This window comes from Lampris incognitus, chromosome 20, assembly GCF_029633865.1.
Source record: "Lampris incognitus isolate fLamInc1 chromosome 20, fLamInc1.hap2, whole genome shotgun sequence".
Classification (NCBI taxonomy): domain Eukaryota; kingdom Metazoa; phylum Chordata; class Actinopteri; order Lampriformes; family Lampridae; genus Lampris; species Lampris incognitus.
The window spans coordinates 8,813,314-8,841,111 of record NC_079230.1 but is presented as its reverse complement, the minus strand read 5'-3'; the positions used below and the strand labels follow the sequence as shown (position 1 = coordinate 8,841,111).

The window sequence follows — 27,798 nt, the reverse complement described above, 5'->3', positions numbered from 1 at the left end:
AAAGGGAAATTGAAATGATGACGATGATGATGAAGGGTGATGAAGAGAGAAAGAGACAGACATGGTTTCGTGGAACTGTGTGAGAGTTTGCCTTTATATGTGTATATGAAAAATAATAGCGTGTGTGTGTGTGTGTGTGTGTGTGTATTAGATTAAGAACATGTTGACTTGTGGCGGGAGACATTTTTTCTTTTAAATCCTTCACGTACATTCAAGTTGAGTATATTTGCTTTAATGGCAGAAAGCGGCTTAATTTTGCGTGGAAGAAAGTTGCCGCTCTAAAGTCGAGTAACTCACAACATTAGAAATTCTTCCGAGTGAGCTCGATGATTTTGGTGTTCACAGTAAAAACCCAGCGGGACACCGTGGCCTCTTTTTCCACATCGATTACATCCGTGTAAACAGCTCCCTACCAGCCACACTCGCGTCCTCCCCTCTGTGAATTGACTTCCTCCCGTCTTTGGCTTGTTGCACCAGTGCACGCTCCTGCCGACCTTTTAGCAGGTCCTCTGGTTTTCTTCAAAACAGTGGTGATGACCACTCACCTCTCTCTCTCTCTCTCTCTCTCTCTCTCTCTCTCTCTCTCTCTCTCTCTCTCTCTCTCTCTCTCTCTCTCTGTCTCTGTTTTAACAGAATCGGACACCATGCTGAGTCAGACGCAGTTCGGTGGCATTGCCAATTTTAGCACCTTCCTCTTGGACCGGTCCACGGGCATGCTCTACATGGGTGCCAGGGACGCCATATTGGCTGTGGACACAAACAACCTGAACCAACCACCACGCAAGGTAAGGGGGGGTGCATGTGTGTAAATGTATGGCCATCTCCTGGATCACCACCTTGCCATGGTAGAGAAGCTTGCGTGTACCAATGATCCCAAGAGCTATGGCGTCCAGAGCTTGGCTCCTGTAGGGTCACCCAAGGCAGATAGGTCAAGGAGGAGGTTCCAGATGAAGCGCGATCCAACAAACACCTCAACGGCGGAACTGGTGGAAGATGTCTCCAGGTCACAATGGCAGTGAAGGCGGATGAAGGCGTCAACAGAGGGTGGGCCCCAGTTGTCTTGGTTCTCCATGCCATTGGACTCTGGCCACCCCCTGCCGAGGACCGTGTAGTGGCTGCAGGCGCATCAGCCACTCCATGTAAAAAGGTGTCATGCGCAGGCGCCCAAAAGGACAGTCATACTCGACCCCGAGTGACTGCCGATGACATGTATGGTGGAGCAAAAGACAGTAAAAGATAAATAGGACACATCATCGGTCCATTTTATGACAATTAGCGTCAAGTTGAATTGGATGAACAAACACTTCCATGTTTTCTTTGAAGCTCCAATACAAACGGCACAGCGGTGTCACACCCGACGTTCATCTCGAAGCACTTTGATTAAACTCCCTGCACTCAGAAGGATTCATTTAATCCGTCGAAAGGATTAGACCGCCCCTGCCGTCACTTTTTAATCCCCTCGACGATCAATGGTGATAAATGTTAAACCCAAAATTGCCATGTTTGATGTTAACCACGAGCGATAGACAGTATTTCTTCATCAGTGTCATCTTCAGGAGCATCACTGAATGAGGATGCTTTTCAGATGTCCCTGCACCACCCAGCGGGTGCAGATTGTGCCTGTCTCTCTTTCTGTTTATGAATCCGACTGTCTTTCTGCCTTCATCTGTCTCGTTCACTCGCTCTACTTTCTGCCCCTCACTAGATCATCTGGGACGTACCCGAGGAGAAGAGGAAGTCCTGCGTCGCGAAGGGGAAGACACAGGTGAGTTGGACAGCAATTGTGTGCGTGTGTATGTGATTGACAGGATGGTGTCGTTTGATTGGTTGTTACAGCTGTCCTTCACCAAAACGTGTTTTCATGTCTGTACAAGCCTTCAGCCACGACACTGGACTGGTTTACACCCAGTCACTTAAAATGACACCGCCAACGTCTTGTTTTTTTTTTTCGATCAAAGAATCAGAGAGTTGCATTTCCATCAAGCTAGGTTGCACTTTGGTAGTTCCCTCAGCCCCTAGCGGAGGGAACTAGACTTGTTCACCAATTTGTTCTTGTTAGTGGACATGCTTGTGTCTTGCCCACCCATGTGGGCCTGTCTACTGCCTGAAGTGTGTTCATTCTGAGGTGAATACTGTACGATTTCAGACCGTGTGGTGCTCAGAGTACGATTTCAGTAACCCTAAATGTTTTTAACCCTCTGTGTTATTCAAATCTTATCTAGATGAAGTTGTGGTTTAACAGTTTTAAGTGAAGCGTTTAAACTATGAGCACGTATACACACACACGTATGCACACACACGTATGCACACACATGTATGCACACACGTGTGCGTGGCTTTTATCATTTTGGATGCGCAGATATTTGCGTACAGTTGGAGATCTCCGCCAACCAGTGTCTGAGGACTTCTAAACGCTACAACGGCGACGAGAAAGGCCGCTAACAAACCCACGCCTACCGCTTTGGAACTCTAGGACACGCCTTACCGGAAGCGATGTCTCACCCCATCCTCCTCCGTAGTGAAGCAAACTGGCGATACAGCGGATCACTCTGTAACACGGAGAGAGCCTTTTAAAACACTGAAAATAGATGTCCCGAGCAACTTTAGATTATTCGATTGTGTACGATTTTAACCGATGGCTATATTTCGCCACAAACGCGACAAACGTCGACAAATGTGAAGGAGTTTTCTTCAGTGACTGCGGCTGAGCCGTCCTTTAATGCATACATTGTTTACAAGGCAATCCAACTTTATTTATACAGCACATTTTATACACGGGCGGCACACTGGCGCAGCGGTTAGCGCGGTCACCTCACAGCAAGAAGGTCCTGGGTTCGAGCCCCGCGGTAGTCCAACCTTGGGGGTCATCCCGGGTCGTCCTCTGTGTGGAGTTTGCATGTTCTCCCCGTGTCTGTGTGGGTTTCCTCCGGGTGCTCCGGTTTCCTCCCACAGTCCAAAGACATGTAGGTCAGGTGAATTGGCCGTACTAAATTGTCCCTAGGCATGAATGGGTGTGTGTGGGCCCTGTGATGGACTGGCGGCCTGTCCAGGGTGTCTCCCCGCCTGCCGCCCAATAACCGCGGGGTTGGGCTCCAGCATCCCTGGGACCCCGAGAGCAGGATAAGCGGTTCAGATGATGGATGGATGGCTTGATTTTATACACATGGCAGACTCAATGTGCTTCGCATAAAAATTAAAAATAAAGCATTATACTATAAAAAGGGATTTAACAACTAATTCATAAAAAGACATTTAAATAAAGAATAAAATCAAATTGTAATGCCACATTTACAACTTTGCAAAAGTCAAAGTGCAAGGTTTGCAGTTTAGCAGAAACCAGTGGTAGACATGAACGTTTTTAATATGGATTTAAAAGTAGTCCGTGTCGGAGCAAGTCTCAAATCCTCTGAAAGCTTATGCCAGCCATTTGTTGCAGAGTAGCCGAAAAGACATCAGAAGACATGCATGTCAGAGCCAACGCCTCCGTCTGTGCCCCTGACCAAGGCAGGGCAACTCTATCAATATAGCACATCTCCGCAACAAGGCGATTCACAGTGCTCCACACAAAATACATCAAGAGAAGTAACATTAGGCAACAAATAAAAAAAAAATCCAAAAAACAGTGAAAGGAGAGTAAAAGTTACTGTGCAGTGCAAGATTATCATTAAAATCGTCAAGCCTTATTCACCAAAAGACAGCGAGTGGCAAAGAGGAAAGTCTTCAGCCTTGAGCAAAAGACCTGAGAGTTGCAGCAGACCTGCAAGTTTCTGGGAGTTTGTTCCAGATATGTGGCGCATAGAAACAGATAGCTGCCTCTCCACGTTTAGTCTTGACTCTGGAGACAGAAAGGAGACCCGTCTTGGACCATCTAAGAGGTCTTCTGCATGTCACCACCCCAGTATGAAGGGCCTAAAGACTTAGTATTGTTTCTGTAATGCGGGATTTTTTTAAACTCTCTCATTGCTTCCACCCACTTTTAGCAACGAAAGTTGGGAGATTGTCCTCCGTCTCTAGTTGAGCAAAGCGTTTAGAGACTGACTTGTGAGTGGTGCAGTAGAGACAATGACAGACAGACAGACAGACAGCCAGCCTGTGTCTGAATCATGACCCCATACCATTAGCACAGTTCTGGGACCAACGCCAAGACCTCGCCGGGAACTGGTGCATGTGTGTGTGTGTGTGTATGTGTGTGTGTGTGTGTGTGTGTGTGTGTGTGTGTGTGTGCATTTATGGGGACACAGATGTCCAGCAACTGTCTAAGGAATCACCATTTCATTAGATAAAGCGGTATACTCCAGCTCCATCTCATCAAGCAGTGATTATAACTACAAAAGCAATCAAACTTGCGGTTATGGCGAGGGACTAGGAGGTCACAAAAGCAATCAAACTGAAGTGAGGATATACGGTGTAACCCTACCTGTGAAAGAGGGTCTCTTGACTAAATCCATGGTTTCATTATTATTTTTGCTTAAATTCTTATTTCTTTTTTCTTCAGTGAGACAGTAGGGCAGAGGAGAGAATCGTTGTTGTGAACGATGACTTTACTCCAGTTCCCTAACTGGACGCGATGCAAACGAGTGAACGTCAGATTGTTTCAGTTTTTCCCGATGAAGATGTTCTAAAATGCCCCGAGTGTCAGCCGACAAGCAAGCGACTTGGCACTTGTCGTAAAAATCGCTCACCCTGGCTCTGTTCTTGCGAAGTTTCATGCACTTGCTCCACCTCCAACCTATTTTCATTGGTCAAAACCAACGCTGACGTCCTTGAAATTTCTGTTTCCCCTCCTGTCAGCAGTAATACAGGGCGTCCGGGTAGCGTAGCGATCTATTCCGTTGCCTACCAACACGGGGATCACCAGATTGAATCCCCGTGTTAATCTGGCTTGGTCGGGCGTCCTACAGACACAATTGGTTGTGTCTGCGGGTGGGAAACCGGATGTGGGTGTGTGTCCTGGTTGCTGCACTAGCTCCTCCTGAATGAATGAATGCCTTTATTTGTCGTTGCACAGCTGTAAACAAAATTAAGTGCAACTCCCCAGTGGTGCAAACAAAATAAAAAATAATAAAAAAAAAATATATACAAATAAACAAAATACAAATACACACACATTTGTGACACAATCAGCATATAGGTAATGTATACATAAGTGTAAAAACAAGTGTAATATCTGTTACACTAGATAAATAGTCAGTCTGTGTATTGCACGAACCTGGGTCAGCATATTTTATTGCACATGCCAAAATGTACAGGTGTTATTGCAACCTTAGAGTTGGTTAACAGAGTTCAGTTCTTCAATGGCACTTGGGTAGAAACTGTTCAGAAGTCTGGAAGTATGGGTCTTGAAAGACCTATAGCGCCTCCCAGAGGGCAGCAGAGTGAAAAGGTGGTTGCCTGGGTGAGATGAGTCCTCGATTATGTTTGAGGTCAGACGTAGGCAGTGGGATCTGTATATGTCCTCAAGTGAAGGAAGCTGTGTGCCAGTGGTTTTCTGTGCTGACTTAATCACTCTCTGCAGAGCTTTCTTATCAGCCACAGCGCAACTGGCACACCACACTAAGATGCCGTAAGTGAGGATGCTTTCTATGGAGCAGTGATAGGGCACCAGCAGCGGCTGGGACAAATTAGCTCTCCTCAGTGTCCTTAGAAAGTAAAGCCGCTGCTGTTCCTTCTTCACTAGGGAAGTTGTGTTGACGGTCCATGTGAGGTCCTGGGAGGTATGTGTGCGCCAAGGAATTTGAAGCTGGTTACCGTCTCCACCGTGTCTCCTCTGATGTATAAGGGAGCAGGTTCCTCTTCCTGTTTCCTAAAGTTGATGATGAACTCCTTTGTTTTGGAGGTGTTGAGTGCCAAGTTGTTGCTGGAGCACCATACTGGACCTCATCCCTCCCTGTAAGCAGACTCACTGCCATTCTGTATTCGTCCCACCACAGTAGTGTCATCTACAAATGTTATTATGGTATTTGTACTGTGGGTTGGTGTGCAGTCATGTGTGTGAAGTGAATAGAGAAGAGGACTCGGCACGTAGCCCTGTGGAGCTCCAGTGCTGAGTGTCAGGGTCGATGCGTGATGTGCCCCCAGCCTCAGTCTGTGGAAGATTTGTTAAAAAGTCTTTAATCCATCTGCATGTGGACTGGCTGACACCCAGCTTGAGCAGCTTGATCACCATTCTGCTGGGGATTATTGTGTTGAATGCAGAGCTAAAGTCTGTGAAAAACATCCTCACATATGTTCCCGGGTGCTCCAGATGTGTCAATGTAGTATGGAGAGCTGTGTTAATGGCATCCTCTTTTGACCTGTTGGCTCTCTAGGTAAATTGGTCTTGGTCCAGAGTGAGTGCAAGTGCAGATTTAATGTTTTAGGTCCAGCCTCTGAAAATACTTCATTACAGTGGAGGTGAGTGCCACAGGTCTGTAGTCATTAAGGCCGCTGATAGATGTTTTCTTGGGGACAGGAACAATAGTGGCAGACATAAAGCATTTGGGGGACAATACATAATGACAAGAGGAGGTTAAAGATGTTACTGAAAACCTCCGCCAGCTGATCCGCACAGTAACTGAGTGCCCTCCCTGGAATACCGTTTGGGCCGGCGGTCTTCCGGGGATCGACACTGTGGAGTGCTCTCCTGACATCATCTGTGAAGTGCCAGGCAGTTTGTGGTTGGTATCCTCTGGTCAGTCGGGGGCGCCTTTTCTGGGGGGAGGGGGAACTGGGGGGAATAGCGTGATCCTCCCACGCACTAGTCCCCCTGGAAACACTCCTCACTGTCAGGTGAAAAGAAGCAGCTGGCAACTCCACATGTATCGGAGAAGGCATGTGGTAGTCTGCAGCCCTCCCGGGATCGGCATAGGGGGTGGAGCAGCGACCGGGACAGCTTGGAAGAGTAGGGTAATTGGCCGAATACAATTTGGGAGAAAAGGGGGGGGGGGATCCACAAAAAAAAAAGAAAAGTCAGCAGTAAAACAAGCCATTAATTAGTTAAAGGCAAAGGAAATTAAATGACTGAGGAGCTTATTAAAACTTGAGAAAATTACGTTATGAATAAATGACTTTGTAACATTGCTCGTGGTATATCTGGACAATTTTCTGCGCTTCATCCGCTAGAATTCGCTCACTCGCTGTATGTTGGGAAGAGGTGTAATAAAATGGCGGGATGACCCCTGGCTAAAATAGGATTTCACAGTCAAATTTTCTATATGGTAAAATCCAATAGGATTAGGGTCCCCGCTGAGCCTTAAAAAGTCTTAAAATGGCTTGAATTTCTTTTTTTAATTCCATCCATCCATCCATTATCTGAACCGCTTATCCTACTGTCAGGGTCGCGGGGATGCTGGAGTCTATCCCAGCGGTCATTCGGTGGCACACACACACACACACACACACACACACACACACACACACACACACACACACACACACACACACACACACACACACACACACACACTCACAAATCTCTACGCAGACACATTCTTGTGTAAACTGGCAGCAAAGACTAAGCATTTACCCAAACTCACAAAACACACAAAATGAATCATAAAGACAGCAGCAAAAATTATGTATTGGCTCAGTAGTTTCTCATTCCCTCAAAAACGCATGCATGAGCACGCACACACACACACACTTTCATGCCTAGGGACAATTTAGTACAGCCGATTCACCTGACCTGCATGTCTTTGGACTGTGGGAGGAAACCGGAGCGCCCGGAGGAAACCCACGCAGACACGGGGAGAACATACAAACGCCACACAGAGGATGACCCGGGACGACCCCCAAGGTTGGACCACCGCTGGGTTCAAACCCAGGACCTTCTTGCTGTGAGGCGACCGCACTAACCAGTGCGCCACTGCGGTCTAAAAATGTCTGGACTTGTAGGAGGCGAGGTATTAACTTTATTTCGGGGCAGAATGAATGAGTATATTTATTTTTTATTCAGTTTCTATGTTTTATATTATATTCCACAACAGCACGACAATTGCTGCAAGCAATGTACAATACGTTTGCGCTAAAACGCGTATGCAGTGGGACTGGGAGGCAGTCGCTAGATGGCGATAGATGAGGCGGCAAGCAAAAAGAAAACGGGTAAATGTATATTCAATTTGAAATGATCGGAGGACAGGGTGTGAACGTTGTCGCAAAACATTCAAACCGGTGACAGTGAGTTGTAAAGCACTACATTCTCATATGAAATCCAAGAAGCACAAGCGGTGTGCTATGCTAGCACTCGAGAAAGCACTGTGACCCTGGAGTCACACGTTGAGCCCGTTGCTAGCTTGGCTGCCCATGGTTACGTAAGAGCTAATTTGTCTGCTGCAAATGCATCCGCCCGAGCTGCAGGCTCCATAACTACCGCTGTTCAGCCGAGCCGTCAACAGACGGCATTCAGCAGGTTTTCTCTGACAGCCACGTTGAAGGCAGAAACACTGTGGGTACCGAGTCTCCGAGAGAAAGCAAACAACATCACAGACGTAGCAGAGAATACTGCAGGGACAGAAACGGCACCACTGATAACTAAACCCAACACACTGAGGAGACGAGCAAAGGAAGCGAGCGTGCAGCTGCTAGTGCTAGATGGTGAAATGGATAAGAGGGCTGATGAGCTGCGGCACATGTCCACAGAGACATGGCGTCCATCAACAAACGGTAAAAGAAACTCCAGATTGTGCCACAGAGGATCTGAAAAGGAAATACACTTGGGTTTGGTTTACATTGTCAACTTTTCACCTCCTCGTGTATTTGATACCATTGTTTCCCATTTTACTGGGTCTATCGCCATAGTTGTATTTTAGTTAATTAACGAGAAGGCTGTCGTCAGCTGATTTGCAAATAAAATTGCTTTAGAATCAGCACTTTCCAAGGATTGCACAGTTCAAAAAAATATTTCAGAATCCAAGTAAAAATTTGATTTATTTGCAAAATTGAGTTTATTTAGTGGCGATTTGCGGCGGTGGCCAAGACTGTATGTTTGTATGTTCGCTTAAAACTTCACCAATACTCATCGTAGAACAAAAAAAGTGGTATCTTTAGAATCAGCACTTTCCAAAGATTGCACAGTTCAAAAAATATTTCAGAAACCAAGTAAAAAGGTGATTTATTTGCAAAATTGAGTTTATTTAGTGGCGATTTGCGGCGGTGGCCAAGACTGTATGTTTGTATGTTCGCTTAAAACTTCACAAATACTCATCGTAGAACAAAAAAAGTGGTATCTTTAGAATCAGCACTTTCCAAGGATTGCACAGTTCAAAAAAATATTTCAGAAACCAAGTAAAAATTTGATTTATTTGCAAAATTGAGTTTATTTAGTGGCGATTTGCGGCGGTGGCCAAGACTGTATGTTTGTATGTTCGCTTAAAACTTCACAAATACTCATCGTAGAACAAAAGAAATGGTATCTTTAGAATCAGCACTTTCCAAGGATTGCACAGTTTGCGAAAGAAGCCTTCCAATGATGCTTTGCGGAGACATCCAGCAAATTTTTCCAGTGGTCAAGGGAGGCACTACACAGCAGTGTATACTGTGTAGTTTGTCGATTTTTTTTGTGTGTGTGCCATGGAAACGGCATTATTTTTTCCATTTAGAGGTATAAACAGGTCTAAAAAGTAATTAAACTTGTACTGTAAAAGTGAGCAGACACCCTGAATGGGATAATGGTCGGGCCTGTCAAAGATCAGTACAACTAAATTGTATGTGCTTGAAGACAAATGAACTCTGTCTCAGTTATATTTGTGTAATGACTCTTATGTATTGCTCTACATGTTATTTTTGTTTTGTTCCTTAAATAGAGATTGATGAAGTTATTTATTTTACATGTTACTCTAAAATAAGAGACCGATAGAAGGAGAGGTTCCTGCTCAGTATTGCAAAGTAATTGTCTTCCAAATGTGAACTGTCAGTCCTTGTTTGTGTAGTTTGTGTCCTTTTCAGTGGTAAATTAATTGGACTTTATCATTATGAAACCTGAAATCCATTCTAAACAGTGCCAATGGTAGAACAACAGTGTTTCCTGTCGGTGGCGTAACAATGCGGCCATGTGCTCATTTGAGTGCGCTTTACGCAAATTTTTGTCGAAACGTCGCCGATGTTTGTCAGCCGTGTGGGGAAATGTCGTACGCCTGGCTCGCGACGGCGGCCCTCAGATGCAGCAAAGGCCGGCTCTCGACAAAGTGAACCGCAATGCAAATACACGTGGGGCTTTCGGCCTCTCTGAAAGCCACTTTTTTTTGTTGCGCTTGAACAGAGCACGCACCCTCACAGAAGAGGCAGAGAGAAGTAGGAGGGGTTGGGGTTTTTTTTTTTTTTTAAGGAGGGAGTCTTGCAAGATTTAGAGGGGGGGGAGGGGGGTACGGAGTTGAGCGAGGGAGAAATAATGAGGAGGGTTGCTTTGAATAGATAAGTTGGGAGAGGCAAAGAGAAAAAGAATTGAAGTGCAGGGGAGGAGGAGGAGGAGGAGGAGGAAGAGGAGGAGGATGGGTGAGATGAGAGCGGAGAGACGAGACAATGGACTCGACAGGAAGCCGCCTTGAAGTTGACCCAGAGAGTCGCGCGTGTCGTGCGCGTGTCGTGCGCGACGTTGTGTCAGGTGTGTGCGGGTTTTTTTTGTTGTTGCATGTTTTGTTGTTGCATCCTGCAAGGGTGCCATTAAACACACAGTCCCAGCAACCTTTCAACTATAGAAGAAGACCGGGGGAAGTGTCGGGACATCAGAGAGCCAGGTTGTGTGGTTGTAACTAAACATAACAATCCAGTGTGTGGGGCCCCGCACACATGCCCTGCGGCAGCGGTTCAAAATGTCTGCAAGGGTCCGACAACTCGCCTGGCCGGCACTGTCGGAAGTGTCTTCCGGTATTTATTACAGGTCCCCTGGCTGGCTGCTATTTGCTCGTCTCCGTAGCAAGCACTGCTTCAACCTTCGAATGTGCCTCAACAGTGACATTAGTTTGCATGAATTAGAGTTTGTATGTTAATATTTGTCAGTTCTATTAACATTAATAGTAGCTAGCTGAATCAGTTTGACTGTTGTGTAGGGGGTACGGCGTTATCGCCTGTAAAAGACCGTGGTACAGTGTCCTAAGCCGGCATGGCTCAGGAGGTAAGGCGGGTCCATCGATGCCCGGCTCCTCCGGAGAGCACGCCGAAGTGTCGTCGAGCAAGACCCCGAGCCCCCTAACCGCTCCTGATGAGCAGGTTGGCACCTTGCATGGCAGCCTCTGCCGTCAGTGTGTGAATGTGTGTGTGTGAACGGATGAATGTGAGGCGTGTGCTGTAAAGTGTGTTGCGTGGTGGGGAGACTAGAGAAGCGCTGTATAGATGCAGCCCATAAGGTAAAAAGGCCATTTTTACATCTCGGCTAGAGAGATTGAGGAGGTTGCAGAGAAGAGCGCACAATGTTCAGAGGAAAAGAGAGGACTGACACTAGTAGAACATAGAGCGGGACACAACACACACACGCACACACACACACAATCGTTCTCCATAATTTCTGCAGATTTGCTCCATGCCAATCAGCGTAAAAGCCTTTAGTGTGTGAGTGGGAGTGACGTTTGATTTCTTGCGGTTGCTGCGCCCGTAAACCACCGAGGCTTTTCACACTGCAGACCTGGACTCGCTTAGAGCAGAGAGACCGAACCGGCAATGAAACGCACATAGAATAGAAAAGAATAGAATTTTACTCGTTCCCATATTCTGGGTAAGGCTGATTAGGATGAACGATGTCTACCAAGGCCGATGCAACAGCTAATCCATTTATGTTAAGCTGCTCCTGCTGTTGACAGCCTGACAGCATGGGTCTCTCTCTCTCGCTCTCTCTCTTCCTTGTTGCCCGTCCCCTCACACATGGAGCTGTAATATTGCAGAGCAAGGGGGTGGGGGCCGGGGCCGGGGGCCGGGGCCTCGCCCATTTGGGTGACATGATCTGGGCTTCAGAGATGAGCAGGTCCCCTTGGGTGGTATGGGGCATGACTCACACCTAGAGATTATCCAGGGAGACAGCGGTCTCTCTGCACACACACACACACACAAACACACACACACACACACACACACACACACACACACACACACACACACACAAACACACACACACACACACGCCACACACATGCTGGGCAAAAAAAGCTTACGTCATGGTTTCATGGTAATTTTCCATAAAAGCTGTGTGTGTGTGTGTGTGTGTGTATGTGTGCTCATGCATGTGTTTTTGAGGGAACGAGAAGATGCTCAACCAGTACACAATTTTTGTAGCTTTCTTTGTGATTCATTTTGTGTGTTTTGTGATTTTGTGTAAATGTTTGGTCTTTGCTGCCAGTTTACACAAGTACATGTCTGCGTAAAGATTTGTGTCTGTGTGTTTGTGTGTGACAGAGAGAGAAAGGGAGAGAGAGAGAGTGTTTTCCTGGGTGGTCTTTGATGGTACCAACGTGGGGGTCTCATATCTCCCCATCAGCGGTGGGCTTCTCTGGTTTCTTACTGGAGTCGTTGATTCTCCAGCAAGTCTCAGTTTCCGGTGCCTTTCTCTAAAACGTTAAACCCGTGACTGGCAGAGAGATGTGCTTGTTGCTATTGTGTTTTGTTTTTTTTTTATGTAAAAAATAAAAAAGCAAACAGTAGTAAAATAAACAAGTTTTACCATTGAAGTATGTGTGCTGCATTGCACAACACTTGTGTTTGTCCTATTTGCAGTGAGGAAAATAAGAAGGATTTATGCCACATAAATATAAATACATGTTAATATCCGTCTCGGTGCACGCTCAATAATCCAGGTTAGGAAATCGAAGCAGGGTGAATCAGTTCGTCTGGATACAACGTTTATTGACAGATGTTTCATCGAAACGTTGTATCCGGACGAACTGATTCGACCTTCTTTGACGTTAATTTATGACCTGCTGTCACCAAAAGCCTGGGAGAAGCGATGTACATCCAGGAAGTTGTGTCCAGATGAACCGGTTCGACTTTGTGTGATTTCCTAACCCGGATTATTGATCACGCAGGTTTTGACAGTTTATGTTATGGACGTCATGTGGACGTGTTTGAGAACCCTGGGAACAAGTAAGGACCACCAATAACGTTGTGGGAAAATAAACGCAACACAGATGTGCTGAGAAAATGTGTGGGGTTCCCACTATTTTATATTTTAAAAAGCTGAACCTGTGAATGTGTCATTTAAAAGTCCGGACAGACGAAACTAATCTGTTCGTCATTTCTTGGCGTTTGTCTCCCTCTACAGGTCGACTGCAACAACTACATCCGTCTGTTGGAGTTCCTAGGGAACGGTCGCGTCTATGTGTGTGGCACCTACGCCTTCGACCCCCAGTGCTGCTTCCTGGTGAGTGCGCGTGCGCGTGCCCCATCTGTCTGTCTTCGTCCCTCTGATTTGTTTTGTTTGAGCGCTGCTGAAATGAGTGTGAGTGTTTGTGATCTGTGTGATGAGCTGTAAGTTAATCTGTCTGACAAGTTCGCACCCTTGTTCACACCCAAGCTCTTAACCAAAGAGACAGACCCGCACACGCGCACACACACACACACACACACACACAAGGCACAGAATGCACCGAGACTTGAAACAGCATTATAGAAAAGTGTTTAATAGTGTGAGAGGGAGTGACGAAACCGATCGCTGGCTTCATTTGCATATGAAACCAACGATCTGTTTCATATGCAAATGAAGCCAACGATCTGTTTCATATGCAAATGACCGTGCAAGTGACCATTAACTAGTTACAATGGCCGTGTCTCCTATTTGCATATGAAACCGATCGTTGGTTTCGGTCGTTATGCCACTGTATTGTTTATAAGGGTGGGGATACCTGCAGTCAGTTGAGACTGAAAAGGTCACTTAGACCAGCGTTTCCCAACCCAGTCCTCAAGGACCCCCTATCCTGCAGATTTTCTTTGCAACCCCGAATATGTACCTGTTTGTAGTTATTCAACCAATCAGCAATGAATTATGTCAGATGTTGCACACCCTGCATAATTAAGGGCTGTGAGATGATTGGTTGAGTAAGTACAAGCAGGGTTACAATGAAAACCTGCAGGATCGGGGGTCCTTGAGGACTGGGTTGGGAAACACTGACTTAGATGAGTGATGAGACGTTGTGTCCAGATGAACTGATTCGCCTTTCTGTGGTATCACGTGCATGATGAGACTCAGCTGCAGTTTTCAAGTGGCATTTAAATTTCAGTAGGTAGGACAATACATTTAGGATAAAACAACATAGCAGACCAGATCTATAGTTAAGAGGGTGTAGCTTTGAAAGGTGGTCGGTGTGAGAGAAAACGGATAGTTTTGAAGTTTAAAAAGCACAGAAAATTAGTTTGAGGAAACATGAATGCAAAAATGTAGCTTCAGTGGTACATGATCTAACATCTCGTTCTCTCTTCCCCCCCATCCTTCCGTCCATCCCGCTCTCTTTTCCCTGTCCTCCCCCAGGATGTGTCATCTTTCTCCCTGGAGCGAGGGGAGGATGGGGGAGTGAAGATGGAGACAGGGAAGGGCAAGTGTCCCTTTGAGCCCAGTCAGCACTACACTGCTGTCATGGCAGGTAATTACCCGCTCGATTGACTGATTGGCTGATGGTCTGATTGGTTGACTCATGAATGCTTAATTGACTCGCTTAAAGGTCGATTGATCGAAAAAATCATTGATTGTTTTTGTTGTTATTGTTTGGATGATTGAATATTCAACAACAAAACAGCATGACATTTTTGACTACAGTATGACTATTATTGTGTTATTACATTATAATTAATATAGATTTGTGTAACATGACTATAACTAACACTATCACAGTATCATACATTTCAGTGAACCAACACTATTCAGTGGTACAAACATGAAGGGTTGAGACAAGTGAAAATGTAACCTAATAAAATTGTTTATAAATATTATAATGTTTATACGTATGCAAATTAATACATAAAGTTCACTTTTCTCCGTTTCGCTCTGTCTTTCTGTCACTGTTCCTCGTTGTGTGTGTCTGTGTGTGTTTGGTTGTTTCTCTGTGTGTGTGTGTGTGTGTGTGTGTGTGTGTGTGTGTGTGTGTGTGTGTGTGTGTGTGTGTCTGTCTGTGTGTCTGTCTGTGTGTGTGTTTGGTTGCTTCTCGCTTCCCTTGTTTTAGGTGGGATACTTTACACCGCAGCTACCAGTAACTTCCTGGGAACGCTGTTCGACATCTCCCGGGCAACTGGCCCCGAGCAGGAGCGCATCCGCACCGAACGAGCCATCAACTGGCTGAGCGGTGAGGCAAATACACACACACGCATGCATGCATGCATGCACGCACACACACACACACACACACACACACACACACGCACAAAGCATCATTGTCATGCTTTTTGCATTGATGTGACAGATCCAGAGTTTGTGAGCTCGGCCTTCATACAGCAGTCGGCGAGCAGCAACCCGACAGGAGACGACGACAAGATCTACTTCTTCTTTACCGAGGTGGCCAAGGAGTACGACCTGTACACCAAGGTCAAAGTCCCACGAGTCGCCCGGGTCTGCAAGGTAACCAGACATCTGTTTGTGTGTATGAATATGTATGTATTTATGTGTAGCTACACACACGTGTGTGTGTGCTATACGGTCTGAATGGCTGCACAGAGGTTTAGAGAAAGGGCTACTTTCTTCCCCTCACTGGAAAAAGATTAAAATGTTTTCATATTTTTCGGGCAAAATTTCTTTCAATTTCTTTATTTTTGGATTTATGGAAAGTGCAGGTGAAGGGATGAATTTGTGTTGCTCTGCTCGTGGACAGCTGGTGTAATGAGATATATTCAGTCAGTAGTTTTGCTGTGACCACAACACTTCACCCATGCAGATTTACATTTAACTCGACAGAAAAGATGAACGAGTGTGTCATGACGTTAAGTTGCAGTGATTTGTTTTAGTGCCGGTGGATATGGAAAATGTCACTATGATCGTGGTGAATTTTACATCGATATATGTCACGACATCTGCAAAAAATAGCGTGTTTAAGAACCCGGCTAAGGTTCATCAAACTGAACTGTTTGGTATTTCAAATAATCAAACCAGTATCAGTTTTCAACTGATGCCCTCTCAAACCGTTCAGACCTCATTTTATGAGATACCTCAGGTAAGAAATTGTCACCATCATTAACTCAGACAACAAAATTGTGTATCACGATATGACCATATCCAAATTTTATTCCACTACAATAACCACTGAAAGACGATAAATGATGCTATCGCATCACTGCCCGGTTCAGATTTGTTTCTGTGGCGCGAGGAAGCTTTGTGTTATTCAGGTGTTGCACAGCAATGTAAAAATCTCGTGTTTGCATCTGATGTATTTTCTACTTCCACCCTCCTCCTCCTCCCCTCTGCAGTCAGACGTTGGCGGGATGAAGACGCTGCAGAGGCGTTGGACCACGTTCCTCAAGGCCCAGCTGGTTTGTGAGGACAAGGCCAGCGGCCAGCGCTACAGCATCCTGACCGACGTGTTCACCCTGCAGCACACGCCGGGCGAGCCCGCCAGCACCCACTTCTACGGACTGTTCGCCTCTCAGTGGTACGGACCGGAGGGGGGTGGGAGACCTAGAAAGACCTTTTTCATCCATCGTTACGAATGAAGCACTGATACAAAATCAATCTGCCTACAAAGTAATACTGGTCACATCCGCTGTCTGGGTGGGCTCTTATTCTGTGACGTTGACCCTCCCGGCTCGTGGTTGTTTGTAAAGGCTGCCGTCTCCCTCATGCCACTGATTTAGTTTAACATAGATCAGTCTGGATAGGCGTGTCAGCCATGAAGGGACTGTAATGTAAAATGAGAAGGGAAGGAGGATGCGAGGGTGGAGCAAGACTCAGGTACGCCACAGGAACGACAAAGTGAAGGGAACGGAGTCAATTCATCAATCAGCAGAATCAACTGATTGTTTTAGTTGATTATCAAGTAGAAATACCAAACATTACCAATATATATATATTTTTTTTACCCCTTTTTCTCCCCAATTGTACTTGGCCAATTGCCCCACGCTTCAGAGCCATCTCAGTCACGGCTCCACCCCCTCTGCCTATCCGGGGAGGGCTGCAGACTACCACATGCCTCCTCCGATACATGTGGAGTTGCCAGCCACTTCCATTTCACCTGACAGTGAGGAGTTTCACCAGGGGGACGTAGCGTGTGGGAGGGTCACGCTGTCCCCCCCCCCCCCCCGAACAGGCCCCCCGACCAACCAAAGGAGGCGCTAGTACAGCGACCAGGAGCGCCCCGACCAACCAAAGGGGGCGCTAGTACAGCGACCAGGACACATACCCACATCCGGCTTCCCACCCACAGACACGGCCAATTGTGTCTGTAGGGACGCCTGACCAAGCCAGAGGTAACACGAGGATTCGAACTGGCGATCCCCGTGTTGGTAGGCAACGGAAGAGACCGCTACACAACTCGGACGCCTACATTTACCAATATTAAAGAGCATCATTGTAAAATGAATACTTGGGGGGGGTTGTACCGCTCAGACTACATTAAGACATCAATTTGGGCTCTATGAACTCGTGATGGGCACATGTCGTTAGTTTTGACATTTTTATCGACTAAATAAGTCAATTAATTGAAAAAATAATCACCGGATTAGTTGATCATGAAAAGCACCGTTGGCTTCCGTGGATCCGATTCTTTGTTGAGGACTTCCTCTCCGCTCTGGTGTTTCGCGGCTTTCTTCTTTCGATAGCCCCCACTTCTGTCATCCGAGTTTTACATCCCAGAGACCGTTTCTGTACTGGAAGGATAAAGTCAAAGTCCTTCTGTGTTTTTTCCCCCCACTTGGTGTGCACCCCAATTAACCATATAGACTTGAAATTGATGGTATTGGCCCTGGGTGCGCATGAGGGTGGGGTCAGGGGTCGGGGGTCAGGACCACCCTGCCTACAATGTTCCCCTTGTCGAGAGCTTTCCATCGATACCCCACATATGGGGATGGGTCCACTAACTTGGCTGTTTATACCACACACACACACACACACACACACACACACACACACACACACACACACACACACACACACACACACACACACACACACACACACACACACACTGTTTCTGAGAATTATTTATAGAGCTGTCACAGTCCTTGATATTGAAGTACACAAGCAGTTACCTCCCAGTAATGAGAAGAGGCGAGATGAAGAGGAGGGAGGAGAAGATGTCCTAGTGTCCATATGTGCTGGTTTAGATAACTGCAGATACCCTTTAGATTCATTGACGCTCTCTTCTGGAGAATTTTCGATACCTTCAGATTTCATTTTTGTGCGGTTATTTCTTCTGCATTCTCTTATGTTTCGACTCGAGCTTTAAGAAAGGGGGCGCCTCCTCTGCAGAGGACCTTTGTGGGGAGGTGCCGGTTTAACAGTGAATCGGTATCCAGAGCTTCAGTGTGCTCTCTCTCTCTCTCTCTCTCTCTCTCTCTCTCTCTCTCTCTCTCTCTCTCTCTCTCTCCATCTGTTTCTTATAGGGAGCGTGAACCGTTGTCAGCAGTGTGTGTTTTCAGCCTGTCTGACATCAGCAAAGTGATGGACGGTCCCTTTAAAGAGCTGAAGAAGACTTGTGAGAACTGGATCAACCCAGAACCTGTCCCCTATCCGAGGCCTGGCCAGGTACATTACATTGCATTACATGACATTATGTCGCATTACACTGGTGTCGCGGGACTCCCCAAGTCTTGCTGGTTTTCTGTTACGTTAGGTGGTTTATTATGGTTTCTGGATTAGACGGCGGAAGTACATGACAAACCAGATAAACGGCAATAATGTGGGTCTTCAAGGACTCGGGTTGAGCACTACTACACTCAAATCATGAACTGGCCCCCCTATTTCATTTTCTTCTGCATTTTTCTTTATGTCATGGTGGTTTGTCACTTTGTCTAGGTTGTTTTTTTCGGTGAGGAATATACACATCAAATCCATTTTTCTTTTTCTTCAAGCATGATCAGAGTAAAGGTTGCAGGGAAAGTTCCTATGGCCGCCACTGGAAATGGAAACTGTTTTTATTAAGATGAGTGGCATCTTTAATGCAACAGTAGGTGGCGATAATGCTCCATCTGGTTGCAATTTCTTCTATATTAATACAAAATTAGTGCCCACTCACACCTGGACAGGTATTAAATGTAGTACTGCTTTACTACTATGAGAAACTTTAGTCAGCATCCAAACTAAGAGCAGAATAGGGTTGGCTGTATATATTCTGCTACTGTAAAGTTATTACCTTTAATATTATCATTTCTACTACAATAACCACAACCTGTTAGCAGTCCGAGTGCCCAAACCCGAAATATCAGGGAGGAGTGACCCATCTCACAACTGTAGTCACACAAAACTCACCACTCAGACGCACGTTTACCTCCATGCCTCCCTTACACCTCGCCTTGCCTCACCCCTCGATCCGCCCTTTCCCCAGTGCCTGAACAGCGCCCTGAAGGCTGCAGGGTTTGAGTCGTCCCTGAAGCTGCCTGACAAGGTGCTGACGTTCATGCGGGACCATCCATTAATGGAGAACAGTGTCACGTCAGCACCCCTGCTGGTCAGGAGGGGAACCACGTACACCAAGTTGGCTGTGACGCTTACAGGGAGCGGGGAGGGGAGCGGCGGAGCAGTGCTGCACCTTGGAACAGGTGAGAGGAGCAATGGAGTGATGTACGAGGAGAAAGGAGAGGATGTTTTATATGTCAAGGTATATGGAGAAATTAAATACCCCGGGGTCAACTGTCCAAAGTAGCGGGGAGTGCAGAAGAGAGGTGAAGAAGAGAGTGCAGGCAGGGTGGAGTGGGTGGAGAAGAGTGTCAGGAGTGATTTGTGACAGAAGGGTACCAGCAAGAGTTAAAGGGAAGGTTTACAAGATGGTAGTGAGACCAGCTATGTTGTATGGTTTGGAGACAGTGGCACTGATGAAAAGACAGGAGGCGGAGCTGGAGGTGGCAGAGTTGAAGATGCTAAGATTTTCACTGGGAGTGATGAAGGAGGACAGGATTAGGAACGAGTATATTAGAGGGACAGCTCAGGTTGGACGGTTTGGAGACAAAGCAGGAGAGGCAAGATTGAGATGGTTTGGACATGTGTGGAGGAGAGATGCTGGGTATATTGGGAGAAGGATGCTGAATATGGAGCTGCCAGGGAAGAGAAGGAGAGGAAGGCCAAAGAGGAGGTTTATGGATGTGGTGAGGGAGGACATGCAGGTGGCTGGTGTGACAGAGGAAGATGCAGAGGACAGGACGCAGAGGACTCTCCTAACTTGATGCTGTATAATTGCAGTTTATGCAGAGGAGAGGGAGGGGACTATCTGCACCTTGGGGCAGTTAATGTTAGGTAATCATATTAGCCTGATGATTAAAGAAACGAACACAAAAGCCGATGTTGCCCTCGAGCAAGGCATTCAAAGCTGCACCATGAGTGCTGCTCTGACCTCTGATGGAATGTGCTCATTATGTTTGTGTTTCCAAGATGGCAATGCTAATAATTAGCATTTATTATCACAATATGTGTAATGTGACATGATCAATGCTTCAATTCTCCCAACCAAAAAAGTCTTGTGAACCTAAACTAAAATAAAACAGATATTTTATTATTTTAATAATGGATAGGTGGAATAAGACTAGTGACAAAGAAGAGGCAAACTATGAGATGTTGATTTTAAAATGAAGTTAGCATCGTTTTGCTCACTGCTTGTGTGTGTGTGCGCGCTCTCGCGTGTGTGTGTGTGTGTGTGTGTGTGTGTGTGTGTGTGTGTGTGTGTGTGTGTGTGTGTGTGTGTGTGTTGCAGATCGTGGGGAACTCCACCGGGTGGCAGTAGTGGGCCAGAACACCACATTACTACAAGAGATTCCTCTCTTCAGTGCCCAGGAACCCGTTAACAATATTGTACTGCACAAGGTAAAGCGCTTGCACACACACACACACACACACACACACACACACACACACACACACACACACACACACACACACACACACACACACACACACAGTATCACCAAATATTCAGTCATCTTTCATTCTCCACTCTTTCATTCAAACAATGTATCTACTCATATATTTTCATAATGTGTGTGTGTGTGTTAGTTAGTGTAGATAGCAGGACCGAAAACTTAAAGCACTTATGATCCTAATTCTTTTTGGAGGTGGAAGGTATTGTCTCAGAGAGAACGGGAAAAATCCCAGAAAATTAAAATTATGCATAATTATGCATAAATATGCAAAATATGCATTTTCTAAAAATGGCTAAAAACCACTTTTCTCGGCATTTCAGATGATTCTGAGCATTTGGGGGGAGGGAGTTGGAATGGGGGGGGTGGGGGTTTAGGGGCAGGGGGAAGGCGGTTAGCTGGCAGGATGAAGAGAAGGGAGATTTAGACGGGTGGATAACCAAACCGCTACATTGTAGCGGGGTTCTTCTAGTATATATATATATATATATATATATGTGTGTGTGTGTGTGTGTGTGTGTGTAACTATGTGTATATGTATATATATATATATATATATATATATATATATATATAAATATATATATATGTGTGTGTGTATATGTATCTTCCAGGGCAAAGCTGTGGTGGGTACCCCCCTGTCGCTGGCCCGTGTGCAGGCCGAGGGCTGTGCTGTGTACGACAGCTGTGACGTGTGTGCCAGAGCCAGAGGACTGGGCTGCATCTGGGTTGCCAAGGAAGAAGCCTGCGAGCCCGCCTTGACCGAGTGAGTACAGCAAGCGAGACGCAAACGCTTGCAAGTGTAGCCAGGAAGCGCGGAAAACTCAAGACAACAGCAAGCTGCCATTCAGTCGATGTTAGTTGGATAACGCAGTGGTTTTTCTGCAACAACACATTTCCCCTCCGTGTGAAATGAGTACTACTGTTGTGAGAGTCTGGTTTTCTAATGGGAGGATACACCGACCAACGCAACACATGTTTTTTTTTTTCATCCTGATGAAGCCCTCAGATAAACAAATCCAGAGCAGACAGAATAACCAACTCAAGAGATGATGGGTAAACACCACTCTGACAATAACATACACTTACACATATTTATCACACACGTACACATTTATGCACACACACAGACACACAAGTCATAGGGCACAAAACAGCAACTACTCTCTTGGTGTGTTGTAACCACATAAAGATATGGCTACGCCTTCATTAAATCTCTCTCACTTTTGGGCGTCGGGTGGCGTGGCGGTCTATTCCGTTGCCTACCAACACGGGGATCGCCGGTTCGAATCCCCGTGTTACCTGTGGCTTGGTAGGACATCCCTACAGATACAAGTGGCCGTGTGTGCAGGTGGGAAGCTGCATGTGGGTGTGTGTCCTGGTCACTGCACTAGCGCCTCCTCTGGTCGGTCGGGGCGCCTGTTCAGGGGGCAGGGGGAACTGGGGGGAATAGCGTGATCCTACCACGCGCTACGTCCCCCTGGCGAAACTCCTCACTGTCAGGTGAAAAGAAGCGGCTGGTGACTCCACATGTATGGGAGGAGACGTGTGGTAGTCTGCAGCCCTCCCCGGATCGGCAGAGGGGGTGGAGCAGAGACCGGGACGGCTCGGAAGAGTCGGGTAATTGGCCGGGTACAATTGGGGAGAAAAAGGGGGGAAATCCCTCCCCCCCCCAAAAAAAATCTCTCACTTTTCTGTTGTGTCTTTGTCCTCAGGCCAGGCCCAGGCGACATGGTGGACGATGCATTAAGGAGGTGTGACGTGGGGGAGGGTAAGTGTCTCCTTCTTTGTAACCCTCCTGTTTCTCCGAGGCATAAATCAATGCCAATATTCATCAGTGCTACAGTGCTGAAGATCGTCGCTTTGGTTTTACTCACGGACAGCTGTCGCGATACGTGGCCGTGGAAGTTTTGTCGAGCACCCAATTTAGAAAATGTTGGATTTGGTGTTGTCTCAGAATACGTCGGCGATTAGAAAGCATGAAATCTTCAGGATGCAGTTTTTAAACCATCCTTGAAATTGGATGCAGATGTTTACATATTTATCTGTGCTTCACTTTTATCTTGCCTCCCCAACCCACATACCCATCCCATATTTTTACCTCGTATATTTCCTTCACTTTGTTTTCCTTGCCTCCCCTCCTTTCTGCTCCTCAGGACGTTGCTCCCCACTCATCAGGGAGCTGCGGGTGTCACTGGGACTGCGTCTCCTGCTCCCCTGTGTCCAGGTGTCTCCCAGGCCCTGCAGCTGGGAGCACCCTCCGGACAGGCACACCAGACAGCACCACGCCGACCTGGAGGTCACTGTCAGTGAGGACAGCTTGGGGACCTACGTCTGCACCTGCCAGGTATGGAAATATATGACTGGAACCGGTAGCAAGAATTGATATGTAGGCTCAAGAAGCAGATAACAAAAGTAACTCCGTCTTTGAAGCCCAAGCAGCAGAGACCGCAACACGCTTCTGCAGAGGTAAACATAAATGTGTCTGCAGCAAGATGCTGAGAACAAGTTTAGGGGTAACTGCAACTTGCTTTTGCAGAGTGCTTTAGAGATATGCACTTCTCTACAAGTGTAAGTCTTTCCTCCGTTCGAATTTATTAGCTGGGAGTAAGGAAACATTACGATGCCCTGGTTGCAATGTGTAGTGCTGAGGCCACGCACACACAAAACTTCATCCTAGGTGTGTCAATGTGGAAAACATTTTTTAACCAGCAGGTTTGTTCCAAATGATTTATAAAGCAAGGAACATTGATTACAGATACAAAAAGCTCTCCATTCTTTCCCTCACCTGTCTTCTCCCCACTCCAGGAGGCAGGCCCAGGCATCAGAGACTCCTCCCTCTGCCGCAGAGCAGCCTATCAGCTGACACTAGAGGACCCCAGTGCGGGAGGAGCAGTGGAACTGGGGGGTGGACGCCAGGTCCTGGCCATCTACATCATCTGCTTTGTCGTTGGCTTCTGTTTGGGTGGATTTCTCCTCTGCTTCCTGACCCACCGGCGTGGGCTTGGCCACCAGGGTCACCACCTGCCGGACCACTCGCTGTCATCAGAGAAGGGGAGGGACTTGCTCGGCTCCTCGGCCACGCCTCAGTCTCCGAGCAGTGCCAGTCTGCTGTCCGAAGGCTTTCCGCTAACAGAGAAGCGCAATGGGACCACAACAACAACCACCACAACGACGCTTCTCAGTAACCAGGGCAACGGGGGTCACCATGGCAACAGTTTCTCCAATAATCTTATGAGCGGCAACCCCAGCAATAGCCACAGGAGCATGATGTATGAAACCATCAATTACGACACGAGCGGCGGAGTGCCGAAGCGCTCGTCCCAAATTCTGGTGGCGGACATGATGGATGGAAGGACTGGGGAGAAGGAGTGGCGGGGGCCAGAGGGAGGAGAGAGGGAGGTGGGATTGGGAGATGAGGAGGACGAGGGACTGGGAGATGGGCTTGGAGAGGGGATGAAAGGACTAGAAGAGGAGCTAGCCAGGTTTCCCTTATTTAAATCACAAGCACCACTGGCTCCATGTGAGGAGAGTTCAATATGAATGGACTGTGTTCTTCCTGAACGAAGAGATAAACATGTGATGGGTCACGCCATTTTGCATCTCCCAAATAGATATGACTGAATGCTACCGTATGTCCCAGACTAAAAGTCACTGGTTTTTTACTTGTCTGGCAGGTCCTGTGAATTATATTCCAAAGCCATTTATACAATTTAATTTTGTCAGACGAATACGCTGCATTTCAACTAAAGCCACTAGATGGCACTGTTCAATTGTGACTTAATTTAAAATACTGTACCGCCATATAAATGTGACTTACACACTGCAGCGCTTGTAGTCCTGGAATTATGGTAAATAGGAGGGATGCAAAATGGTTGCCTGAAGATGGTCACATCAAAACGGCTATGGGTGAGAACTGGGGGGGACAAGGAGAGATGCTAACAAAGAAATATGAGAGGTTTATGCCGACGCATTGTGTGTACGTGTGTAAATGTAAACATTCTGAGACTGTCTGTGGACATGTGGCCAGAGGACGCTGTAGGCAAGAGGGTGAGGAAAGAACGAATAAAAACTGACCTAGAATCAAAGATGAAATGTCTACATATGTAGGCATGGAAAAGCCATATCCTCTTTCCCCATCTCCCAGTGTCATACACAGTCCCTCCCTGTCACACTGCAAAGAATGATGCAAGCAGCACTTTGAACCTCCAACCACCTCTCTCTCTCTCTCCCTCTCGCTCTTTCTCTCTATCTCACGACCCACCCCTTGCTCGCACACATTCCCAAGTTCCAGTGCTCCATGGATGTCAAGGTATCGGGACCACGGAGCCAAGTTACCCACAGCACCAGCGCTAGCCCTGGGCTTAATGCAGAAGAGGGGCAGCCGGTGGTTGGAAACCTCCAATCTTCTCACCAGACTGTCGCAGAGGTCAACCACAAAAGGTCAAGAGGGAGACTGGGTTCAAGGTCACCTATTGGATTTGAATCAAGGTGGAAAACCTGGGACGCACTCCATGTAAAGTGTGCATGCGAACAAGTCGACCACAAAAAAAAAAAGAAAGTGTCACATTTAATATTTATGTTTGCTGACACGGGAAACAAATGATCTTAAAATGGACTGGGGAGCAAGAGGACTGGGAATTCCCTTCACGAAAAATGAGGAACCTAATGGTACCAGAAGTGGGTTTGGAATCCCTGTAAGTCTCTTCCTACAAGGGATCTTTCCACTTTGCAGACAGACAGCCATCACCACACTGTTAGTGATTCAGGACTGGAAAATGTCAAACAAGTCTTGTGTCATTATCCTTTTGGAATAATAAAAAAGTTACTGTAACTTTGGTATCACTGTTCCTCTACCGGATCGAAGATGTCTACTAGTTGGACCTGGGCAAAATCTGGATCTAAGAACTAGTTTGAGTATATGAAAATCATGGGGTGTGTCAGATCACTGCCTGTACTCAAGAACTGTGTGTGTGTGTGTGTGCGCGTGTGTGTATTTGAAATCAAGAACTATAGTGTGTTCATAATTCACCTATGGGATGTTTTTTCCCAGGTCCACCCACCTGCAGTTTCTCTGCTGACGTCAATATTGAAGCCTGTACCACTGCCACAAGGACTGTTCTGTGTGAAGTAGGAGCTGTTGCTTCACGAGTCAAGGTTTTAAATGGCTAGCTGGCATCTTCCTCTAGGTCCCTCTTGTGAAGAAGACCATTACATTGTATCGTGGGCTTGGGCCCCAGACTGGCCCCGGAGGTCGATTACAACGATGGCAGCAGTAACGGACAGTAGAGGTATTTGGGTCAAGAAGCCATATCACAAAATAACACGTGACATGACACAATCGCAGTGCGCCGTTTTTGTCTGTTACGCTGCCCCCTTGTGGTCGCCAGAGGTATGGTCACTCCCGTCTTTTCCAAATCCCGATGAGGAGGAGGCCCTGGCGAGTCCCATTAAAGATCAATACGATCGACTAGTGTGGCGTTTCTCTGGCTTGTGATACCAACCCCAAATGTCAAGAGGGTGCAGCTATCCAAACTGCCACCTTCTTAGAGAAAGGGTTGTCATCGTCACCCCGGTAAATACCAGAGGCCCTTCCATTTAACGTCAACGGCTAGCAATGTTAGCATTTCGCGAGCCAAGTAAAAATACAATTAAATCTAATTTGATCATGTAAACTACTAATAAGACACGTTAGCCCCTAGCTAACGGGTCTGACCCTTTAGCCGAGCGGTTAGTGATGTCGCCTTGTGGTGCAGTACACCGCGTATCGAATCCCGCACCGGGCAAGAAAATAACCGGTTCCATTGGTGGCAGCGGTGGGATCCGGAAGTGTGCAGATCCTCAGAAGTCTCTTCGGAGCGCGGGAATAACAAAGCGCGAGGGCGCTCTTCCGGGGAGGGTGACGACTGTAAACTACTAATAAGACACGTTAGCCCCTAGCTAGCGGGTCTGACCCTTTAGCCGAGCGGTTAGTGATGTCGCCTTGTGGTGCAATACACCCCGTATCGAATCCCGCACCGGGCAAGTAAATAACCGGTTACAGTCATTTTGAAAGTATTAATTGTTTTACTTACGGCGATTAATTATTCTGAAAGAATACATGTATGTTGTTTCAGTCTCACAAAGGAACTTAACCCCTTTAATTCGGCCATTTTGTGTCCGGGGTCACTAAATCTGGGAAGGAAACGACTCCAGTATAGCTAGTGTAAACTACTAATGCAGTACACCTCGTATCGAATCCCGCACCGGGCAAGAAAATAACCGGTTACACTAGCCAGTGTATTACTGATACAACACGTGTTGTCCACGTGTTGTTTTTAATGTTGTCTCTTCAATAAGAACATTTCTCATCATCTGCCCCTTTTCATGTGAGGATGAAGGGCGGCGGTGAGAGTTGTGTAAAATTGCCTGTATGGTAGTCCACCAAAGAGGCGTCGCGGGGTAGAGATGAACGGGGAAAGGAGGCGCGAGGATTGAAAGGCCTGGAAAGAGTAATGGATGAAATAATATGTCTTTACGCCAACAACTCTCTCTCTCTGATGTGAACAAGGTCAGGATGTGTCTTGTTGAAGTAGAGCTGCACTGGTTGTGAAAGAGACCGCTGGAGCTCTGTCATGTTACGATAATACTGTAGCGAATTCGGGGGACAACGCAACCACAGGAACTGCCGCTGTTGTACATTGCTGTCGTCAGCAGTTCCTTTTGGTCTTTCATTTGGTTTCCCTTCATGACAAGTAGCACTGAAAAATGATGATGGACATTTCTGGGGCGGGGGGGGGGGTTGTAGTGTAAACTACTAATAAGACACGTTAGCCCCTAGCTAACGGGTCTGACACTTTAGCCGAGCGGTTAGTGATGTCG

At 46.7% G+C, this 27,798-nt stretch overlaps 1 protein-coding gene across 1 annotated transcript; it reads left to right on the top strand.

Annotated features, from left to right (window-relative positions):
- The first annotated feature begins 644 nt into the window (after nt 1-644).
- On the top strand, nt 645-25,762 carry sema4f (sema domain, immunoglobulin domain (Ig), transmembrane domain (TM) and short cytoplasmic domain, (semaphorin) 4F). Its single transcript, XM_056300840.1, has 14 exons — nt 645-785; nt 1,706-1,765; nt 13,220-13,318; nt 14,423-14,534; nt 15,111-15,230; nt 15,348-15,502; nt 16,345-16,526; nt 18,475-18,616; nt 19,416-19,629; nt 20,775-20,884; nt 21,552-21,703; nt 22,653-22,708; nt 23,094-23,284; nt 23,746-25,762. Exons 1-14 carry the CDS (start codon nt 645-647, stop codon nt 24,478-24,480), a joined length of 2,469 nt encoding a protein of 822 aa, XP_056156815.1. The 3' UTR covers nt 24,481-25,762.
- The last annotated feature ends 2,036 nt before the right edge of the window (nt 25,763-27,798 follow it).

Bases quoted from the DNA above. Each gene is read 5' to 3' on its own strand.
- sema4f (XM_056300840.1), top strand. From the start codon at position 645: ATGCTGAGTCAGACGCAGTTCGGTGGCATTGCCAATTTTAGCACCTTC. The intron at 786-1,705 runs GTAAGGGGGGGT...GCCCCTCACTAG, and splicing joins TGAACCAACCACCACGCAAG to ATCATCTGGGACGTACCCGA. The intron at 16,527-18,474 runs GTACGGACCGGA...TGTTTCTTATAG, and splicing joins GGACTGTTCGCCTCTCAGTG to GGAGCGTGAACCGTTGTCAG.